The sequence below is a fragment of the Mauremys reevesii genome, unplaced genomic scaffold (assembly GCF_016161935.1).
Source record: "Mauremys reevesii isolate NIE-2019 unplaced genomic scaffold, ASM1616193v1 Contig7, whole genome shotgun sequence".
NCBI classification, from domain to species: domain Eukaryota; kingdom Metazoa; phylum Chordata; order Testudines; family Geoemydidae; genus Mauremys; species Mauremys reevesii.
Window position 1 is genome coordinate 803,739 of NW_024100884.1, and position 21,924 is coordinate 825,662.

At 53.7% G+C, this 21,924-nt stretch overlaps 1 protein-coding gene across 1 annotated transcript in view; it reads right to left on the reverse strand.

The window, feature by feature from the left end:
- Positions 1 to 312: 312 nt before the first annotated feature.
- The window catches only part of LOC120394623 (butyrophilin subfamily 1 member A1-like), a 48,441-nt gene continuing 26,829 nt past the window's right edge, over positions 313 to 21,924 (reverse strand). The window contains exons 7-10 of the mRNA XM_039518861.1: positions 15,207 to 15,227; positions 12,970 to 12,975; positions 12,855 to 12,881; positions 313 to 964 (exon numbers count right to left, since the gene is read on the reverse strand). Of these exons, the coding sequence (XP_039374795.1) occupies positions 405 to 964; positions 12,855 to 12,881; positions 12,970 to 12,975; positions 15,207 to 15,227 (614 nt within the window). The 3' untranslated portion in view covers positions 313 to 404. The remainder of the gene's footprint in view (positions 965 to 12,854; positions 12,882 to 12,969; positions 12,976 to 15,206; positions 15,228 to 21,924) is intronic.

Here is a 21,924-nt window from a genome sequence, read left to right on the forward strand (position 1 = left end):
TTTTGCATGGAGATTTCACAGGGGTAAAAAATTCTTACAAGAGTGAATGATCCCTGTCCGTCACCATCTGCTACTCCTGGGTAGGGGACGGGGAAAGGTGAGGGCAGCAAAACCCACCAGCTGTCTGGCAGGATTTCTTACCAGCATTGCCCTGTGCCAGGGGTGGAGCAAACACAGGGGAAGGGGGTAAAATCTGTCTGGCTCCTTCCAGCAAGTGGGTCCCATTCACCCAGCCTGAACTGGGGTTGCCAGGTGTCCAGGTTTCTACTCCAGCTGAAAAGAGAAACTGGCAGCATCTGGACAGCACAAAAAAATCCAGTTCCCTGCAGTAACCGGCCTCCACCACCAGGGGGCGGGAAGAGCAGCAGGGCTGGGAGGGGCCAGTCTGTGCCGCGGGGTCACTGTCAGGGACCGAGATTCCCTCCGGCCGGAGCTGGGACCGGGCAGATTATCAGGGGAGCCGCGTTTGTACCCCCAGCGTTGACACCAGGACGGAAATAAGGGCGGAGCGTCCCGGAGAAGGTGCCAGTGAAAGTGAAGAGATGGGACCTGTCAGTCACATTGTAAAACGAGACCTCGCCCGCCTCATAGTCCAGGAAAATCCCCACCCGGCTGGGCCTGACGCTAACGGGGAGGGGGGTCGAGGGGGAGGTGCCGGCCTCGTATTCCCCACCCCTCAGCCACACGGCCCAGTATCCATCCTCAGGTGTGTATGTGACCGTCCCCTTCCTGCTCACAGATTCCCTACAAACCCCCAGGTACCATCTCGTCTTGTCTCCCACCTCCACCTCCCAGTAACGCCTCCCACCCGCAAACCCCTCAGCACCCAGGACACAGACACAATAATCAAATCTCTCAGGGTTGTCGGGCAGATCCTGTTCTGTGTCGGAGTCTCTCACACGTTTCCGATCCTCAGACAGGTCGAGCCAGGGATTTGCCGTGTCTGGATCCAGAGTCACGTCCACTGGGGAGAGAGTCACAGAGTCAGGGCCGGGGGCAGGGGCTGGTCACTGGGATCAAAGGGAAATTAACCTGTGTCCCCGTTAATCACTGTGCGGGGGGGGGGGGGTTTGTTTCCTTAGGGGAGTCAGGCCCTGTCTGCCTGTGAGGAAATTGCAGACACTGGGGGAGGGGGTGGGAAGGTGTCAGTGGGGACGGGAGAGCAGCAGAGGGATGGGGGAGGGGAAAGCGTGATGCTGGGAGAGGCAGGGCTGCCCAAAGGATTCAGGGGGCCTGGGGCAAAGCAATTTTGGGGGCCCCTTCCATTAAAAAAAAGTTGCAATACCACAGAATACCATATTCTTGTGGGGGGCCCTCTGGGGCGTGGGGCAAATTGCCCCACTTGCCCCCACCTCTGGGCAGCCCTGGGGAGAGGAAAGGGGAAGGGCAGGTGATGGGTTCTGGGGAGAAGAGGGGCAGGCACAAGGGCAATGGGAGGGCAAGAGGAGCCGGCACCAGGAGGGCAGAGGGGAGGTGAAGGGGGCAGTTTTGAAGGGGCTGCAGGGGTGAGGGGTGGAGCAAGGGGAGAGGAGGGGAGGGCAGACACAAGAACAAGGGGAGGACAAGGGAAGGGGTGGGCACCAGGAGAACAAGGGTGGGGAAGGGGAGAGCAGGTGCCAGGGGGTGAGGGGAGGGGTGGGTGCCAGGGCAGAAGAAGGCGACAGACCCCAGGGGCACATGGAAGCAAGGGAAGGGGTGGGCACCAGGGGGCAAAGGAACATGAGGGAATGGGGGGGGCTCCAATTGGCTAGGAGAATCAAGGGGAGGGACAGGTGCCAGGGGGTGGGGGGATGAGCAGTAGGGCAGATGCCAGGACCTTGGAGGGAGGGAATGGGCAGGCACATGGGGGATGAAGTGATGCATGAGCCTGGGGACAGAGGAGCTGGCTAGTGCAGGGTCAGTCACCAGTGGGCAAGAGGAGAGGCAGGTACCAAGAGGCGGTGTGTGTTGGGGGGGGGGGGGGTAAGCTAAGGAGCATGTGCCAGGGGGGCAGAATGGGGTGATAGGAGGGATGGGCACTGGGGGGGCTAAGAGGGAAGGGGAGGGGCAGGCATCAGGACTGTAGAGTATGAGTGAGAGGCAGGACTGGTGCCAAGGGAAAGAGAGAGATGAGGGGAGGGGTTTGCACCGGGGGACGCAAGAGGTGAACAGAGGGACAGGCGCTAGGGAGGCGGGGGGGGGGGGTAGAAGGAGAGACTGCCACCCGGGGACAAGGAGGGGGCAGGAGAAGGTGCAGGTGACAAGGAGAGGAAGACAGGTGAGGGGTAGGGCAGATGCCAGAGGGACATGGGGGGACAAGGGGTGAGGCAGACCCCAGGTGGCAACAGTGGGGCAAGGGAAAGGGCAGTCAAAAAGGGGGAGAGGGGCATGAGGGGCATGTGCCAGGAATACAGAGGTGGGGTGAGGAAAGGGGTACTCACCAGGAGGGATGGGGGGGTGAGCATTGGGGTAGATGTAAGGAGGGAAGAGAGAAGAGGGGTGGGTATCAGGGGCAGAGTGGGGCGAGGATCAGGTGAGCACAAGGGGTCAGAGAGTGGGGTGTGGAGATGTGGGCACCGGGGGCAGAGGGACGATGTGGTTAGGAGTGGCAACCAGAGGTTAGGAGAGGGGGAGGGGAGGGGCAAACACCAAGCGGCCCAAAGCGGGGCAGGGGAAGGGGTTTGCACCAGGCAAGCAGAGGGGGCAAAGGAAGGGGCAAGCACCATGGAGGCAGATGGTAAAAATGGTAGAGATGGGCCTCAGGGGGGCAGAGGAGGAATAAACAAAGGGGCTGACACCAGGGGACTAAAAGGGGTGAGGGCACTGGTTTCAGGGTGGCTGTGGGTGAGGGGCGGGGGAAGAACTACGGGGAAGGTGGCAGTGGGGGTGTGTGAGGGAAGGGGCAGTCACCAGGGGTGGGGGTGAGGGAAGGGGCTTTTGCTGAGGGGAGAGGTGGGGACCAGGGCGGGAGAAGGAAGGGGCAGGAACCGGGGGCAGAGTGGGGGAGAGACAAATGCCGGAGGGGACAGTAGTGGAGCGTGGAATGGGGAAAGCACGGGGCAAATGGGAGTGTGTGAGAGAAGGTGTGATCATAAGTGGGTGGGAGGGCAAGGAATGGGTGGGTGCCAGAGGGCTAGCGGGGTTTGAGGGGAAGGGTGTAAGTTGGGGGGCACAGGAGGGAGAGCAGATGGGCAGGCAGCAATGGGGCAAGGGGAGGGGCAGGTGCCATGGGGACAGTGATGCAGCATGGAATGGGGCAGGCACCAGGGACAACAAGGGGCAAGAGGAGGTATTGGGGGTAAAGGGGCATGAGGATATTGGCAGATGCTGGGGGCAGAGGTGGGTGAAGGGCAGGGGCACATGCCAAGGAGATAAAGTGGGAGGAGAGGGGCAGGGGCCCAGGGGAGCAGCAGGAGTTTGGGATGAGGAGCAGGGGACAGGATAGAGGCAGGGGTCAGGTGAGCACAGGCGTTGAGAGAAGGGTAAGGGAGTAGTAGGAGGTAAAGGGGGGCAGGAGGGAAGGTGAAGGGAGCAGGCCCCAGGGAATCTCTGTTGCTTTGGGGCTGTGTGTGGCTAGTTTGTTGCTAAGAGCAGGTTGGTGCCGTCCCCACACATACTTGTGGTGCAGCCCTGCCCCATGGGGCCCAGCTGGGACTCTTCATGCTAGGGCACAGGCAGGGTGTCTGGGCTCGCTGGAAGGGGACAGGGTACTGGGGGGATGTGAGTTGAGGGGTTCTGGGGGGAACAGAGGCCATTGCTAATGAGGCTGGGTCAGTGGGGAGGGGAGGGGGCATTTCCCCATTTGCTGCCCCCTCCATCTGGGAGAAGCTGCACCGGGGGCCAGTCCCAGTTCACAGCACGTCTGCACTAGAGGTTTGCAGTGGGTCACTGACATGGCTGAGATACTGCTGTGCCAGGGGCTGTAACCCCTCCCCTCAGTGGGGTTTTGGATCAATAATTACAGGGTCATTGGAGCAGGGGAGCTGAATTTTGGGACTCCCAGCTGGGGCCCAACCCACTGGGCTGCAGAGTCATTCTCACTCCCATGATCTGGCCGGGGGCCCATGGCAGTGTTTAGACACAGGAGGCATCTTCATCAGGAGAGATTGAGGGAGCCCCACATCAGACACCTGGAGCCCAGTGGTTCCAGCCCTCACCTGATGGGGGGAGACTCACATTCTAATTCCTGCCCCACATCACATGGGGGGGTTGAACCTGGGGCTCCCAGCTGAGGGCCCAGCCACTGGGCTAAAAGCTAGAAGGGAATTGGCAGTTGGCACCTTTTTCTGTTCATTGATACTATTCAGCAAACTCAACATGGATTCAGGAATAGTTTCAATTGACCCAAAATATAATTTTTCAGCCAATAAACTATTTTCCCCCAGAATTACACCCAGCTCCCTTTGAAAAGTGTCCCAGCAACTTAGGAGCCCAAATCCCAGCGACTTGCAGTGAGTGACTGTCAACATCCTCAGAAACACACAGTTACGGGCAGGCCAGGCTCAGGACATGAAACACTCCAGAGCTGCTGTTAAATTTGCCCTTGATAGAAAAATTCCCCTTGGGTTCCCATAGCTCTTTCTCTGAAGGCTGCGGGGAAAAAAGATATGGCCAGTAGTAATTAGCAACACTAACAAGAAGCTAGTCTGAATGAAAGAGACCTTGGAAGAGACTCGTTGCAGATTTATGTGAATTCAGGGGATACCTTTACCTGGTAGTTGTGGACTATATTTTCAGGTCTATAGAAATTGTGTACTTGAAAGACGTAACACACCAGAGTGTTATAGAGCAACTGACGTGCACTTTTGGTCATTTCAGGGTTCCAGAAGAACTTGTGACCACAATTCACTGAAGTAGAATTTAATTTATCCCAACAAAATATGATCTTCCTCATATGACTAGCAGCCCATATTACTCACAAGTGAATGGAGAGGCTGAGAGCTGTACAAACAGCCAAGAACATCCTTCAGCAGGGAGATCCATTCTTTGCTCTTCTGAGTTATAGATCAACACCAATAGCAGCTACTGAATATAGTGCAGCACAACTCCTGATGGGAAGACAACTCAGAACTGCCCTCTCAACTTTGGAAAAGAATCTATATCCAAAGTAGCCAGATACGTAGAGAGTAGCCAAATCGAATAAAAAGGCAAAAAGAGCTTACAAACACTTTTACAACAGACATCACTCAGAAAACTACCAGGCCTAGAACCTGGCGACCATGTTTTTGTCAAACTGGATGGAGAAAAAGAATGGAATACTCCAGCTGTTGTAAAGAAAAAGAATTCAACACCCAGGTTGTATGTGATCGAGACCAAGAGAGGAGAGTTCAACAGAAACTGTCAACAGCTACAGTTTGTTCCTCATAAAGAACAATCAACTGAGCAAACTCTACAGACGGTGGCTGCAGAACAAGATGATGACCTCAAGTATTCCAGACCGACCATAGTCAGTCATTGGAACTAATGGAAAGCCTGATGACCAAGCTGTCACCTGTTCGCATCATGTAATTGGAAGACCAGCACCATTCAGAGACACCTAACAGACTGATCTGCACTGAACTTCAAAGACAGTGCGATAATGTAAATATTATAAATGGTAGGAATGTAGAAATTAAAGGGGGAGATGTAATGGAACGCTAAACTGTATTATGCTGTTCAACCACTAGGTAGCGCTGTGTGTAAAATACTATATTTAAGCTGACCTCAGCCATACTTGGCAGAACATGAAAGGATTTTGTGATGAGCACATCTGGTGTGTATCTGGCTGAGAGGGAAGGTCTGTAGCCAGCCCATATCTGCTATGCGACCATCACAGCAGTGATGAAAGGCCAGTACTATTGACTATCTCTGCTATGGCCAAAAAGTTGTTCTGAACTATAACATGCTGAAGACTATGTGGGATTTTACCCGTGACATGAGCTACATAGAAAGTTGGGGCATCAAACTCCTGGTCTCTTCATACTTCAATGATGAGAATAAAATTATGGCCAAGAGCCTTGCAGTTTTCCTTGTGGCAGCAGGGCAGAAAGTACCCCCCACTTTACCCTGGCTGCAGAACATAACCAAGTGTCAGCCAGGGTCAAGACTCCCTTTGAATACAGGTTGGCTCTGAGGTTGGGGGGAAATGTGCCAAGAGAGCTGGCGCTTTTATGGCAGTCAGGGACCAGACTACCTGTGACAGGCTCCTGTAAGGGAGAATGAGACAACCCAGATCAACTTGGAAGTAATTAAATCCCTAGGTGTCTAGTTGGCAGCTAAACAGCTAATGAGCCTGATAAAGGGTTCCCAGGGCTCAGCTGAAGGGATCCCAGGGACAGGAAGGTGCTGAGGAGAGGAGCTCCCAGGAGAGCTCACCAGAGCAAGGAGCCTGGAAGGGGAGCTCCTAGAGCAGTGCTCCCCAAACTGTAGGTCGTGCTACCCTACAGGGCATGGAGGAACATTGGAGGGGCATGTCTGGGCCTGGACCAGCCCCCATGGGTGGTGGGAAGGAAATGCCACTCAGACCTGCTTTGCCCCCAGGTCCACTCTGGCCCCACCCTAAGCCCCAGCTGCAGCTCTGGCCCCAGCCTCAGCCACCGACTCCTGGCCCTCCTCCGGGCTGCGACCCCAGCTACAGCTCCAGCCCCAACCATGGTTCCATCCCCGGCTGAAGCCTGCAGCTCCCATCCCCAACAGCGGGTCCACTCCCAGTCACAGCCCCCGGCTCATGGGCCCATTTGTGGCGCCGTTCCTGGCCCAGCTCCTGATCACAGCTTCCAAGGTGGGGGCACAAACCAGGCAAGGGAGGGCATGCTCAATAAAGCTTCAGGACCACTGTCCTAGACAGAGGAGCTCCCCTAACGGGGAGGAGCTGCCAGAGATGACAATGACAGCAGTAGCTGTAGCAGGACAGAACCCTGGAGAGCTGCACCCGGCTGGAGAAAGTGGATACAGAGAATAAAGGCACCGTCTGAAATGACTCCAGCTCCGGGAAGAAGGGCTGGAGTCATCTCATTCCACGATGGAAACTAATCCAAGCCCAGCTCCAGGAAGGAGGACTGACTCCTCCTGACTTGAGGACACTGAGGAGCTTGAGTGAGAGTTGGAGGCTGGAGCAGAGTGAAGGAAAAGATTTTATTTTGGGGTTTACTGGGGCTCAGAACGGACCCTGGCAGGGGACTTTTCTCTCAGATCTTTTAGACTGTGAGGCGTAATTTAAGGAGTGCTGAAGAGGGTAAACTGAGGCAAGATGCTTGCCAAGACACCCTGAAACGGCCGAGGTTGGTACCTGAGGGTGCCACCCCATGATGAGTCTACAACCCTGGAACCCATTTAACAGAACTGCTGCCTTGCTCTCTTCAATCTGTCTGCATGGGCCGCTCACCGCAGCATCTGACCCCAACAGAGCCTGCAGCACAGAGTGGGTACCTGGAGCGAACAAAACACAGGGTTTTGGGCCACCCACCTGGCTTCCAGTGTCCTTGTCCCAACTCCCAGGCAGATCCCACTCCCCCACACCTCCAGCTCCCCCTGACCTCAGGCTGCCTCTGCCCTGTCCTATTCCCTGGGGGGGTGACCCGGGGCCCAGCAAGGAGCCATCAGGGTTACTACAGTACTGTCTGCCACACCCAGAAGACAGTCACAGGATGCGATCGGGGAGTGGCTGGCCCCACAATGAGACCCTCATGCCTCCTCCCCCAACGTTTGCTGCTGCCCTTTCTGGGCCTTGTCTGCACGGCAGCCCCTTGTTCTGTCTCTGCAGTGCCTGGCTCACTCATGGGCGCTATATCAATAATAACACTCACTGCCCAGCCCCTAAGGGCTGTGTGACAGCAGGTGGCCTTCCCCATTGCACATGGGGACCCTGGGGCACAGGGAGCCCTGGTTACTCTGCCCCACACATTCACCCTAGGACTCCCCTGAGCTGCTAGACTCAGGTACCTGGGGTCAGAGCATGGGCAGTTGAGTGGCACTGACCGGCCGGGGCTGCTGGGGTGGGGGGAAGGAAAGAGTTAATCCCAGCATGGTGGCACTTTGCTGCCCAGCCCTGGCTGGTCTCTGCCCTCTGGGTGCAGCTCAGGGCATGTGTCTCTGAGCAGGTCCCTGCCCACTCACCCGCCATTTGCCCCAGACACAGAGAACCCAGGTGCCAAGGGAAGGAGCAGCCCCAGCAGCGCTGCATTGGCCCTGGCACAGGCTGAGCCTGCGAGCGCAGCAGCAGAGGCAGCGGCAGAGAGAGGGGCTCAGCCATTGAGAGCAGCAGCGTCCCCACCCGCAGGGGACAGGTCAGCGCTGGGACAACAGGCCAGGCGGGGTCAGGGGCTGGGAGCTCTGGCAGTGAGCGCGGTGTCAGCACCAACAGCCCTGCAGGAGATCCCAGGCCTGGCCAGCCGGGAGCAGCCAGTGAGTCTCTCAGGGCCTGAGACCCTGCCCAGGAAGGGGCTTCTGGTGGGGCTTCCAGGAGGGTGAAAGGAGGCTCCCCAGGGGCTGGTGATCCCCTAGAATGAGGCACTGAGCTGACTGGCTCAGGATCCCGACTGGCTCAGGGGCCAGGGCTGTGGAATGGTCCAGAGCCCAGTCGTGTTTAGGGTCCAGTGGGCACAGACTGTGCTGGTCTGGGAGCAGCGAGCGGGGAGGGGAGCAGGGATGTGCTGGCTCCAGCCAGTCACAGAGAGGAAGCTGCTTCCCCCACAGCCTGGGGTTCCTGATGAGCGGCGGGGGTAGGATGAAAGGGCCAGTTCAACAATTGCAGACCGAGCTCACTGGTCCCCCACTCCTCTGCCTCAGTTTCTTCTCTGTCCCCCCTCGCTGTCAGGTTTCTGCCTTTGCCCCCAGTCTCTGGGCTGGGGTTGTGGGGAGGGGTTTGGACGGGGGCAGCTCACATTCAGACATTGTGACAGGGTCACACTCTTGTGAGTGAGTCTCACTCACTCAGCAGCAAATCACTGACCCAACCTCACACTGGGCTCTGCTCAGAGCAGACGAGGGTCCCGTAGGATTCAGCTTGTTACCGAGTAACACACAGCCCAGGTCAGATCACAGCAGCCAGACCGGCCCCTCCTGCAGCTCATAAGCTGGGCCAGCCTTGGCTAATGGGGGCTGGGGAAGTGCTTTGCCAGCTTCACCACAGGCTGCCCGTGTGACCTTGGACAAGTCACCGAGTCTCTCTGTGTTTCAGTTCCCCAGCCGTGAAATGGGGATAATCGTCATGGGCGGTGCGTAAAATAGGCCAGGGTCCGGTCCCGCCCATGTTCCGTGCTCTCCCCCAAGCCATTGCCCAAGCCGGCGGGAGCTCAGCTTTGCTGCTGGCCAGAGGCTAACAACCTGGTGCTGGGGGCGGTGCTGAGGCCAGCCGGCGACCTGGCACTGGGGGCCGGCACTGGAGGCAGTACGGTGCTGGTGCCAGCCAGTGGTTCAGGAAAGTTTGGCCAGGATTCCTCTGTCTGTGGGGGTGGGGCGCATTCAGGGCGCTGGTTGACAGTGTGGAGGGGACATTTGGGGCTCCAGCAGATGGGAGTTGGGGGTACGGGGCCTTGGTACGGGGGTAAGGGGCTGGGGCGTGTGGCTAGCTTCCCTGAAGGGGGGCTCATGTGCCACCCATGATAATCATCCTTCCTTCCCCCACCCTGTGTCCGTCTGTTCTATTCAGACTGGAAGCAATTTGGGGCAGGGACGGGCTGTTCTGTGTTTTACAGCTCCCAGCACCAGGGCCCTGAGCGTGGCTGGAAACTCCAGGCCATCCTGCACTGCAAATAACATCAGTGTGTTTAGGGTCAGACTGTGCCCCACTGACTCACGCTGGGCAGCCCCTCGAGTCCCATTGCACCAGGGTGGCAGAATCCAGCCTTTAACTCAATATGAAATTCTATTTGTTTTATGCTGCCCTCAGATTTCCCAGATGCTGCAGATGTTCCTGTTGAAGCCTGAACCTGGGGTGTGGAGTTGTCATGGGGGAGCTGAAGTGTGGACAACCGAGCAAGGGATAGTCAGGGCTTGTGGTCCAGGGGAGAGGAGGGTGGGGATGCTTCTCCTCTTCCCCTTGAAAGTAACTTTAAGGGTTTGTCTACACAGGGAAAAGCCCTGAGTAGCTAGTGCAGAACAGCTAGTCAGCATGGAGTACCTGTGTGGACACTCTGATTCCATGCTAAGAGTGCCTTTGTCTGCTTTGGGGTTAATCCCCATTGGAACTGAGTGCCCTCACCCCCTGCTGCAGACTGAGTGCAGAATAATAGTGTCCACACAGGGAGTTAGTGTGGAATAGCTTTAAATTCACACTCTCACGATTATGGCGCAGAACAGCGATTCCACACTAGCCATGCTGGACTCTTCCCTGTGAATTCCCCACACCGACAAGCCCTCAGTGTGGGGAGAGGAGGTTTGGATGCCTTGTTCCTCACCCCAGCAACCCTTCTAGAGCCACCAGCTGCCCCTCTGCCCTCCACCCACCCTCTGCCACTGCATCCAGCAGGGTTGGATAAGCTCATCAGCTGGATGTTTCTGTCAAAAAATGGTGAGCAGTGAAATAAATAATTAATTGACTAGAGGCTATAACATAGCAACAGAGAGCAGTTAAACAATTGCCTGTGGCACCAGCTTCCCCTTCACAGCAGGTTGGGGCGGGGGGACTGGGTATTCTCTCTCTCTCAGGCCTGGTCTACACTAGGCGTTTAAACCGGTTTTAGGAGCGTAAAACCGATTTAACGCCACACCCGTCCACACTGAGAGGCCCTTTATATCGGTATAAAGGGCTCTTTAAACCGGTTTCTGTACTCCTCCCTAACGAGAGGAGTAGCGCTAGTATCGGAATTACCATATCGGATTAGGGTTAGTGTGGCCGCAGATTGACAGTATTGGCCTCCGGGCGGTATCCCACAGTGCACCACTGACCGCTCTGGACAGCAATCTGAACTCGGATGCAGTGGCCAGGTAGACAGGAAAAGCCCCGCGAACTTTTGAATATTTCCTGTTTGCCTAGCGTGGAGCTCAGATCAGCACGTGTTGCGATGCAGTTAAAAATCAAAATAAAGAAAGAGCTCCTGCATGGACCATGCGGACGTGATCGCTGTAAGGGCAGGCAAATCTGTTCTATCAGCGCTCCGTTACAGAAGACGAAATTCAAAATCATTTTTAAAAAATCTCCAGACAGACGCCATAGCAGGGGCTCAGCGCACTGCTGCGTGACAAACGTAACGGAAAGCCAAAGAATCAAATGGACGCTCATGGACTGGAGGACTCAAGCTATCCCACAGTTCCTGCAGTCTCCGAAAAGTATTTGCATTCTTGGCTGAGCTCCAAATGCTTCTAGGGTCAAACACAGTGTCCGCGATGGGTCAGGGCATAGCTCGGCAATTTACGCACCCCCCCCACCCACCCCCAGAAGTGAAAGGGAAAACAATCCTCTCTTGACTCTTTAACATGTCACCCTATCTTTACTGAATGCTGCAGATAGACGCGATGCTGCAGCACTCAACACCAACATCCTTGCTCCCCCCCGCCATGGGTGGCTGATGGTGCAATACGACTGGTATCTGTCCTCATCATCAGCCTATTGGTACATGGGGCAGTGCAAAAGGACTGGTAACCATGCAGACTAGTATCAGTGAGGTCTATCAAGGGTGCCTGGCCCTAATTTTTCCTGGTAGATGGTACAGTATGGCTGATAACCATTGTTGTCATAGCAACAGGGGGCTGAGCTCTGTCAGCCCCCACCCTTCATGTGTAAAAAAAAGATTCAATTGCTCCTGGACTAGCAGAGGGATGCTGGGCTCCTCTCCTCCACACTCCTTACTGTCCTGTCTGGACTATCATAGCAGCTGGAGGCTGCCTTCCACTCATTTCTCACTAACAAGTCAGTGTGTCTTATTCCTGCATTCTTTATTACTTCATCACACAAGTGGGGGGACAATGGTACAGTAGCCCAGGAAGGCTGGGGGAAGAATGGAATCAACAGGTGGGGTTGTTGCAGGAGCACCCCCTGTGAATAGCATACAGCTCATAATTTCTGCAGGATCTGACACAGAGCAGCTGTGCTCTCTGATACAGTGGTTCTCTAGTACACTTGCCCATATTCTAGGCAGGACTGATTCTATTTTTAGATACCAAAAAGGAGGGATTGACTCTGGGAGTCATTCCCAATTTTGGCTTTTGCGCCCCTGGCTAAGAGCAGCCAGGGGCACTTATGACAGCAGCATATGGTGCAAAACGACTGGTAGCCATGATCATCTTTTTACCAATTTATGGATTGGTAGATGGTACAGTATGGCTAGTAACCATCTCTGCTGTCATGCAAAAGCATGCTGCTGTGTAGCGCTGCTGAATCGCCTCTGTCAGCGGCATCTAGTACACATACGGTGACAGTCACAAAAGGCAAAACAGGCTCCATGATTGCCATGCTATGGCATCTGCCAGGGCAATCCAGGGAAAAAAGGCACGAAATGCTTGTCTGCTGTTGCTTTCCCAGAGGAAGGAGTGACTGACGACATTTACCCAGAACCACCCGCGACAATGATTTTTGCCCCATCAGGCACTGGGATCTCAACCCGGAAATTCCAAGGGGCAGGGGAGGCTGCGGGAACTATGGGATAGCTACGGAATAGCTACCCACAGTGCAACGCTCCAGAAGTCAATGCTAGCCTCGGACTGTGGACGCACACCACTGATTTAATGTGTTTAGTGTGGCCGTGCGCACTTGATTTTATACAATCTGTTTTACAAAACCGGTTTATGCAAATTCGGAATAGTCCCGTAGTGTAGACGTACCCTCAGAGGTTCACATAGACAATGACATTTTGCCCGACCCCTTAGTTACTGTGAGAGCTGTAAGAGGACTGAGCAGGGACAGCGTATCCCAGGGGAATGGGACTGAGAGTGGCTGCGGCAGTATCAGCATTAGTTACCTGCATATCCTCGGGCTCTGGCGAGTCCTGAAATAAACAGACATGAGAATTTACACAAACGAAATGCAGCGTCAGCAAGTCACATACTGGGAAAAACAAATGACATGGAGCTTACCTAGTTCTGCCAGAAGGTCCATGGGAATGAGAGAGGAGAAAAGGGAAAAAAGAACATAAATGAATCATCAGGAGAGATTCTCAGTAACAAAAATGCCCTCTTCTAAACCCACATTACATTGGCCTCAGAGGGAATTTTGCCTGAGTAAGGACAGCAGGATTGGGCTCCTAATCAGTAGTTAGGGCTTCTACTTTATTGCACCTGATCCCGCAAAACGTCCCCCCAGAAATCAATGGGGCCGCACCTGTGGGGATCACTCATGTGAGTCCAGGGGGCAGATAAAGGGCCCAGTTCACTCCCTGCTCTGGTCACTGTGTGCTGGGATGGTGCAGACTGGCTGGGACCAGCCCCGGGACATCAGAGAATTCCCCTGGCATAGGGAGAGCCCAGCTGGGGTAAAACAGCGTTACTGGCTCCCCTGCCAATTGCCTCTCTCATCCTGGTGTAGGGGGAGTGTCAGGGCTGGGACTGAGGGGCTGGGTGTGTGTGATGGGGCAGAGAAGGGCACATCACCAAATCTCAGGGACTACGGCAAGCTGGAGTGAATCAGAACAGCCCCTGGGGCAGCCTGAGAACCAGGGAGCCATAACCAGCCCCCGCCCTGCCCCCGCCCCCCACCTCAAGCAAATCCTGGCCCAGCAGAGAACCTGGGCCTGCAGCTCAGAGAACTCTTCCTTCATTAGTGTCTCCATCATCTGGGTGATGCTGGTGACCCCAAGAGGTGCTGAGCTCCTACAACTCCTGCTGGCTTCAGTGTGATCAGACCCATGTGCCTGATCCTACAGCTGCAGTGTGTGGAGTGCGGGAACCAATAGGGCTCAGAGGGCTCGATCCTGCTCCAAGGAAACCTATGTGTGTGGGAGAACATCCATGGAGAGTTCGCAGGGTGAGCCCTATTCATGTGAAATAATTGTTCTCGTTACAGGGTGTCTCTGGTGTCAGTAAGGGAAGTGTGTTTGTTTGTGTTTAAGACTGTATTTCCAAGGGTTAGTGTGAAAAATAAAACGATTAATATTAGGGTTGCCAGGTATCCGTTTTTTGCCTGGAACGCCTGGTCGAAAAAGGACCCTGGCGGCTCCAGTCAGCATTGCTGCCCGGGCTGTTAAAAGTCCAGTCGGCGGTGCAGTGGGGCTAAGGCAGGCTCCCTGCCTGTCCTGGCTCTGTGTGACTCCTGGAAGCAGCCAGCATGTCCCTACAGTCCCTAGGCACAGGGGTGATCAGGGAAGCTCTGAGCACTGCCCCTGCCCTGAGTGGCAGCTCCACAGTTCCCATTGGCCGGGAACCAGGGCCAATTTGAGCTGCGGGGGCAGTGCCTGTGGGTGACAAGGCACCTGGCTGACCCTGCGCCTAGGAGCCAGACATGCTGGCTGCTTCCAGGAGCTACGCAGAGCCAGGGCAGGCAGGGAGCCCCGCTGACTGGGAGCTGCATGAAGTAAGAGCTGCCAGGTTGGAGGCTGCACCCCAAACCCTCTCCAGCACCCCAACACCCTGCCCCAGGTCAGAAGCCTATCCTGCACCCTAACTCCCTCTCAGAGCCCACACGCCAAACCCCTACCCCAGACCTGAGCTCCCACTGGCACCCAAACTCTCTCCTGGAGCCCACACCCCCTCCTGCACCCCAAACCCCTGTTCCAGCCTTGAGCCCACTTCCACACTTCAAACCCCTTGGCTCTAGCCCAGACCCCCTCCTGAACCCCAAACCCCTCATCCCTGGTCCCACTCCAGAGTCTGCATCCCCATCTGGAGCCTTCATCCCCTCCTGCACCCCTGCCCCAGCCCAGAGCCCCCTCTGACGCCCTGAATCCCTAATTTCTGGTCCAACCCCAAAGCTCAGACCCCCAGCCAGAGCCATCACCCCGTCCTGCACCCCAAACCCTTGCCCCAGTCCAGTGAAAATGAGTGAGGGTGGGGGAGAGCGAGAGATGGAGGGAGGGGAGATGGAGTGAATGCGGGCGGGACTTCAGAGAAGGCACAGAGCCTAGGGGAAGAGGCGAGGCAGAGGGTGGTGCAAGGGTGTACGGTTTTGTGCCATTGGCAACTGTAATTAATATTCATATTTCAGTACCACACATTTTCCATCCATTATGTCAGAGTAATATCTGGATTTCCCATTGTCATGTACATTACCTGTAACAGTAACACATTAATTTTTTACACTAACACGTCTTTGCACACACAGCTCTGAGTGTTCCTTTTCCAGTTTAAAGCATAATCAAAACTAGTAAGAACACACATACCTTTCACTGCCTCATATTCCGCTGGAAAGTCAAAGACATCAGGAGTTAACAAAACTTAATGCACAATAGTCACGCTAAAAGCAAAGTCTCCCTCACTAGTGATGCGAATGTTTTGTAAAATGTGTCCATAAGACGCTAGGCAGAGAACAGCACAGGAGCCGGCTTCTTATGGAGGCAGGGACCCAACCTGTCCTGCCCCAGCTGTTACATGTACTATGTTATACACCTCAGACACTGCACAGGTAAACCTGGACCAGAGAGCAGGGCTTCCTGGCTCCACATCACTACTCTCAGTCCCTCCCATATTGATCCCTGATCCCACCTGCTTCTCTTCAGCCCCTGTTCTCTGCACAGACAGACACACCTTGAAGTAGGGTTGCCAATTCTGGTTGGATGTATTCCTGGAGGTGTCATCACATGACATAATCTATAATTAAACATTCATCTTTAATTCCTGGAGACTCCCGGCCAATCCTGGAGGGTTGGCAATCCTACCTTTCTGATGTCATACCTGCATATCCCAGGACCAGTCTTCTGCCCCCACTGCACATTGTTATTTTCATTCCAGTTGCATCTAGAGGTCGGACTCAGAGCTGGGCCCCACAGCACTAGGTCCTGTTCACACACACTCCAGACTATAAGAAGACAGAATCCCTACTCCAAGGAGTTTACAGTTTCGGGGCCTGACAGTGCAAATATTTATGCCTCGGTCTAACTTTACTCACAAACCTCCTCCTCTTCCCTACCCACCCCTCTAACTCCTGCCCCATCTCCTTCCTCCCTTTTGTCTCTGAACTCAGTGAACCCAGGCTGCAAACAATGCTTGTGTCTCCAGCTCTCCTAGATCCCTTCCCGTCTGACTTCCCGCTCCACTCGAACCGCTCTCACTGGGGTCCCTAGTGATCAGCTTGGCCAAATCTCAGTGCCCACAGCCTTGTGGTTATTTTTGGTTCCTCCCTCTGTACACTCAGGCCATTTCCAAACACTGCTGCTGCTTCTTGAGCTTTATCTCCAGTATCTGCCCTTTTCTCTCCATCCCTGTAGCACAATCTCTCTCTCAGGCCTTCATTAGATCCTGCCACAACTAAAACAACAGCCTCTTCTATGGCTCCCATACACACTCACTGTCCCCTTCTGTCCACAGAAACTGCATCTAAGAAAGTGACAGTCCCTGGCCCAGGGAGCTCACCCTCTGCAGGCAGACTGGGTACAACAGGGGGATGAAATAGACAAGTGGGGAGAAGGGGATGGAAGAGGGAGATAATGATAAAAACAAACCAAAGCCCAGCTCAGCAGGTGCCCAGTGCCAGATGGGAGAGATTCCCACAGCTGGGTTTGGAGGAGGGATTGAAGAGAGAAGGGGGCAGGTTTACTAACACCAGGGCTGCCCGGGTGGGGGGGCAAGTGGGGCAATTTGCCCCAAGCCCTGGGCCCTGCAGGGCCCCCCCACAAGAATATAGTATTCTATAGTATTGCAACTTTTTTTATGGAGGGGGCCCCTGAAATTGCTTTGCCCCCGGCCCCCTGAATCCTCTGGGTGGCCCTGACTAACACTGAGGGGATGTTTTTCCATGTATGGAGTGGGAGGGGGAGAAACCACTGAGGTGTTTAAGGGAGAAGCAGACAGGTGGGTGACCCAGGCTGAGGGTAACCAGACAACCCAATATTATCAGGACCGTCCCAATATTAAGGGCTTTGTCTTATATATGCAACTATCTCTCCCCTTCCCTCCCCTCCCTCCACCCCCGCACACACAAACTGTGTCCAGATTTTTCACACTTGCTACCTGATCACCCTACCCAGTACCCAGGCTGTCAGGATCAAAGAAAAAAAAGCCCTATGGCAGTATGGCTCCCCTAGAACCGGCCCTGCGTGCTCACCCCTGGAACTGGCCCCGCAGGCTGCCATCACTAGCACAGGGAAGGCGGTGCCAATCGCTCAGACATGGTGGGACCCAATGTTGAGTTGAGAGGCCTGAAGGCAAAGACAAGGAGCTTGTTCTGGAGCGGTGCTGGAGGGGCCTCATGGAACTAAGGGGTGGATGTGGCAGGAGAGACGAGCCTGATGGCTGAGCCTAGCAGCCATGCTTTGGATGGAGGTGTGACATTATTGATATAATCTGGGACCATTATTGATATAATCTGGGACCATATAGAACATGGTTGCAACCAAGGTCCTATAGTGGCACCAAATCTTATGTAAAGGGGGTCATATAAGGTGTTTAAAACCAGGTTATGGGTTGCTGGTTATGGTTATGCTGTCTGTATGCATGTGTCGTTTTTTAGTTGAAGTTATGAATATTGGCTGTATCCTGTCTGTATTTCAAACTTGTGCTATGCTTCTGGGAGACATTCCAGACAAGTTGATGTTAGCTCTGCCTAGCCTGCTTGATGGCCCATTAAGGACCATCAGCTATACCAGGGGTAAGCAACCTATGGCACGGGTGCCAAAGGTGGCACACGAGCTGATTTTCAGTGGCACTCATACTGCCTGGGTCCTGGCCACTGGTCAGGAGTCTCTGCATTTTAATTTAATTTTAAATGAAGCTTCTTAAACATTTTAAAAAACTTATTTACTTTACATACAACAATAGTTTAGTTATATATTATGGACTTAGAGAAAGAGACCTTCTAAAAATGTTAAAATGTATTACTGGCACGAGAAACCTTAAATTAGAGTGAATAAACGAAGACTCGGCACACCACTTCTGAGCTATAGAATTGACCCATTGAGAGAAGGCAGATACGCCTTGTAACTCAGCAAAGTATGCAGGGACTTGCCCATGTGACTCCAGACTCCATTTTGCTGTAATTTTCCACAGTAAGAACAAAGAGGTGTTCTTACACCTGGAAAAAGACTATAAAAGGCTGATGCCTCATCTCCATCTTGTCCTCAATCCTGCTTCTTACCTCTGGAGGAACTTTGCTACAAACTGAAGCTCTGAACAAAGGACTGATGACCCATCCCAGCAGGGGATGTACTCCAGAGACTTGATTTGAGGCTGCAGTTTACTCCATCACTGCTACAAGCCTAAACTAAGAACTTTGCCATTACTGTATGTAATTGATTCCATTTAATCAATTCTAGCTCTCATCTTTATCTTTTTCCTTTTATGAATAAACCTTTAGTTTTTATATTCTAAAGGATTGGCAACAGCGTGATTTGTGGATAAGATCTGATGTGTATATTGACCTGGGTCTGGGGCTTGATTCTTTGGGATCAAGAGAACCTTTTTCTTTTATTGGGGTGTTGGTTTTCATAACCATTCATCCCCAGGACAAGTGGCACTGGGGGTGATACTGGGAAACTGGAGTGTCTAAGGGAATTGCTTGTGACTTGTGGTTAGCCAGTGAGGTGAGACCTAAGTCCTCTCTGTCTGGATGGTTTGGTTTGCCTTAGAGGTGGAAAAAACCCAGCCTAGGGCTGTAAGTGCCTTGTTTAAGCAATTGATCCTGAATTGGCACTCTCAGTTGGGTCCTGCCAGAACTGCATCGTCACAGGAGGTGAGGAGACAAAGCAGCTGGCATAGAGGCCAGGCAGGAGGAGATCACAGCAGTGGAGGTGTGAGATGATGGGGTGAATGAGAGCCTGGGCTGTCAGGACAGACACAAGAGGCTGTATCTGTGACGTGTTACACTCGCAGGAGCAGGGAGACTGGGGTGAGGTCAGGACGTGCGGGACCAGTGAGAGGTTGAGTCAGAGACGATGCCCAGATTTCTGGCCTGAATGATTGGGCGGATGGAGGTGTTTTTAGGTGGCCAACACTGTATTTCAAAAATACAGGACAGTTTTTTCTGCCTCCTCCCTCCTTCCTAACCCAGGCCCACATCATGGAGTGATTCTCCCAGCAAGGGCAGGGGAAATAGCCCTGGTCCCCTCCCATAAGGAGTCACCTCAAGCAGGGCTCAGACCCCAGGCCTCCCACTCTGCTCTGGGCTCCTTCCAGTCAGCTCAAGCCTCAGACCCCAGCTCAGGACCACAATCCCTGGCCCACAGGAGGGGCAGAGACTCTGGTACCTTGTTCTGGTGGGGTCCAGTGTGGATGGGAGGCAGGGAGGGAGGCAGGGAGGACAGCCACAGCACCCTGCCTCTGAGAGGGCTCATGGTGCTATCCAAAGAGATGAAGAAACTAGGAAGTGAGGAGGGCTCTGAGGGGTGCAGAAGAGATTAAACTGTTGGATCTAAGTTGCCCTCTGGACATTGATGAGGAGATGTCAGACAGGCCGAGATGTGGGAACAGTCTTTAGTGAAGAAGGAGTTTGAGAGACATTGGCACAGAGGTGGTATCTGAAGCTATGCATGTAGGTAAGAGCTACTAGAGGCAGGGTGTGGAGAGAGGAGAGCAGGGAGCCAAGTACTGGGCTCTGAGGGTATTCTCTGAAAGAGGGAGACAGGAAGAGACCAACCCAACAAAACAGACACCGAAGAAGTAATTAGAGAGGCAGGAAGAGAACTGGAAGAGGATGGAGCTGTGAAAGCAAGTATTCTCTGTGGAGAAAGAAGTGGTTCAGGACTACTTAGAAAAACTGGACGAGCACAAGTCCATGGGGCCAGATGCACTGCATCCAAGGGTGCTAAAGGAGTTGGCAGATGTGATTGCAGAGCCATTGGCCATTATCTTTGAAAACTCATGGCGATCAGGGGACATACCGGATGACTGGAAAAAGGCTAATGTAGTGCCCATCTTTTAAAAAGGGAAGAAGGAGGATCTGGGGAACTACAGGCCAGTTAGCCTCACCTCAGTCCAGGGCGGCTCCAGGCACCAGCACACCAAGCGTGTGCCTGGGGTGGCAACCCACGGGGGGGGGCACTCTGCGGTCGCCGCGAGGGCGGCAGGCAGGTTGCCTTTGGCGGCATGCCTGCGGAGAGTGCGCTGGTCCCGTGGCTTCGGCGGACCTCCCGCAGGCGAGCCGCCGAATCTGCGGGACTGGGGACCTCCCGCAGGCAAGCCACTGAAGACAGCCTGCCTGCCGTGCTTGGGGTGGCAAAATACCTAGAGCCACCCCTGCTTCAGTCCCTGGAAAAATCATGAAGCAGGTCCTCAAGGAATCAATTCTGAAGCACTTAGAGGAGAGGAAAGTGATCAGGAACAGTCAGCATGGATTCACCAGCGGCAAGTCATGCCTGACTAACCTAATTGCCTTCTATCATGAGATAACTGGGTCTGTGGATGAGGGGAAAGCAGTGGATGTGATATTCCTTGACTTTAGCAAAGCTTTTGATAGTCTCCCACAGTATTCTTGCTGGCAAGTTAAAGAAGTATTGGCTGGATGGATGGACTATAAGGAGGATAGGAAGCTGGCTAGGATCGTCGGACTCAACAGGTAGTGATCAAAGGCTCCATGTCTAGTTAGCAGCCGGTATCAAGTGGAGTGCCCCAATGGTCGGTCCTGGGGCCGGTTTTGATCAATATCTTCATTAATGATCTGGAGGATGGCGTGGACTGCACTCTCAGCAAGTTTGCAGATGACACTAAACTGGGAGGAGTGGTAGATACGCTGGAGGGTAGGGATAGGATACAGAGGGACCTAAACAAATTAGAGTACTGGGCCAAAAGAAACCTGATGAGGTTCAACAAGGACAAGTGCAGAGTCCTGCACTTAGGATGGAAGAATCCCATTCACTGTTACAGACTTGGGAACAAATGGCTAGGAAGCAGTTCTGCAGAAAAGGACCTAGGGGTTACAGTGGATGAGAAGCTGGATATGAGTCAACAGTGTGCCCTTGTTGCCAAGAAGGCTAATGGCATTTTAGGCTGTATAAGTAGGGGTATTGCCAGCAGATCGAGGGACGTGATTATTCCCCTCTATTCAACATTGGTGAGGTCTCATCTGGAGTACTCTGTCCAGTTTTGGACCCTACACTACAAGAAGGATTGTGGAAAAATTGGAAAGAATCCAGCGGAGGGCAACAGAAATGATTAGGGGGCTGGAGCACGTGACCTACGAGGAGCGGCTGAGGGAACTGGGATTGTTTAGTCTGCAGAAGAGAAGAATGAGGCAGGATTTGATAGCTGTTTTCAACTACCTGAAAGGAGGTTCCAAAGCGCATCATTTTGCCTGTAGCCAGTAGCTTTGGGAGAGTTTCCCCCAGTGGGCACAGACAAGGTTCCCACACTGTGAGCAGGTTGTAGCAATTTTCCCTGGAGAACTCGTGTAACCCCCAAAGACATTTCAGAGCTCCCGATACAATGAATGGGGAGAAGCAGGCGCCTTATAATGGGATCCACAGAACCCAGTGTGTTAGGAGCCATGTAAGCCAGCCAATGGGTGAAGCTGACAAGAGGGGTATGTGCTAAGCCCCACCCGTCTCCTGATGTTGGTACCTCTCTCTGCTAGTGATCCACAGCCAGGAGCCCCACATTACAAGAAGGATGTGGATAAATTGGAGAGAGTCCAGCGGAGGGCAACAAAAATGATTAGGGGGCTGGAGCACATGACTTATGAGGAGAGGCTGAGGGAACTGGGATTGTTTAGTCTGCAGAAGAGAAGAATGAGGGGGGATTTGATAGCTGCTTTCAACTACCTGAAAGAGGGTTCCAAAGAGGATGGATCTAGACTGTTCTCAGTGGTAGAAGATGACAGAACAAGGAGTAATGGTCTCAAGTTGCAGAGGGGGAGGTTTAGGCTGGACATTAGGAAAAACGTTTTCACTAGTAGGGTGGTGAAGAACTGGAATGGGTTACCTAGGGAGGTAGTGGAATCTCCTTCCTTAGGGG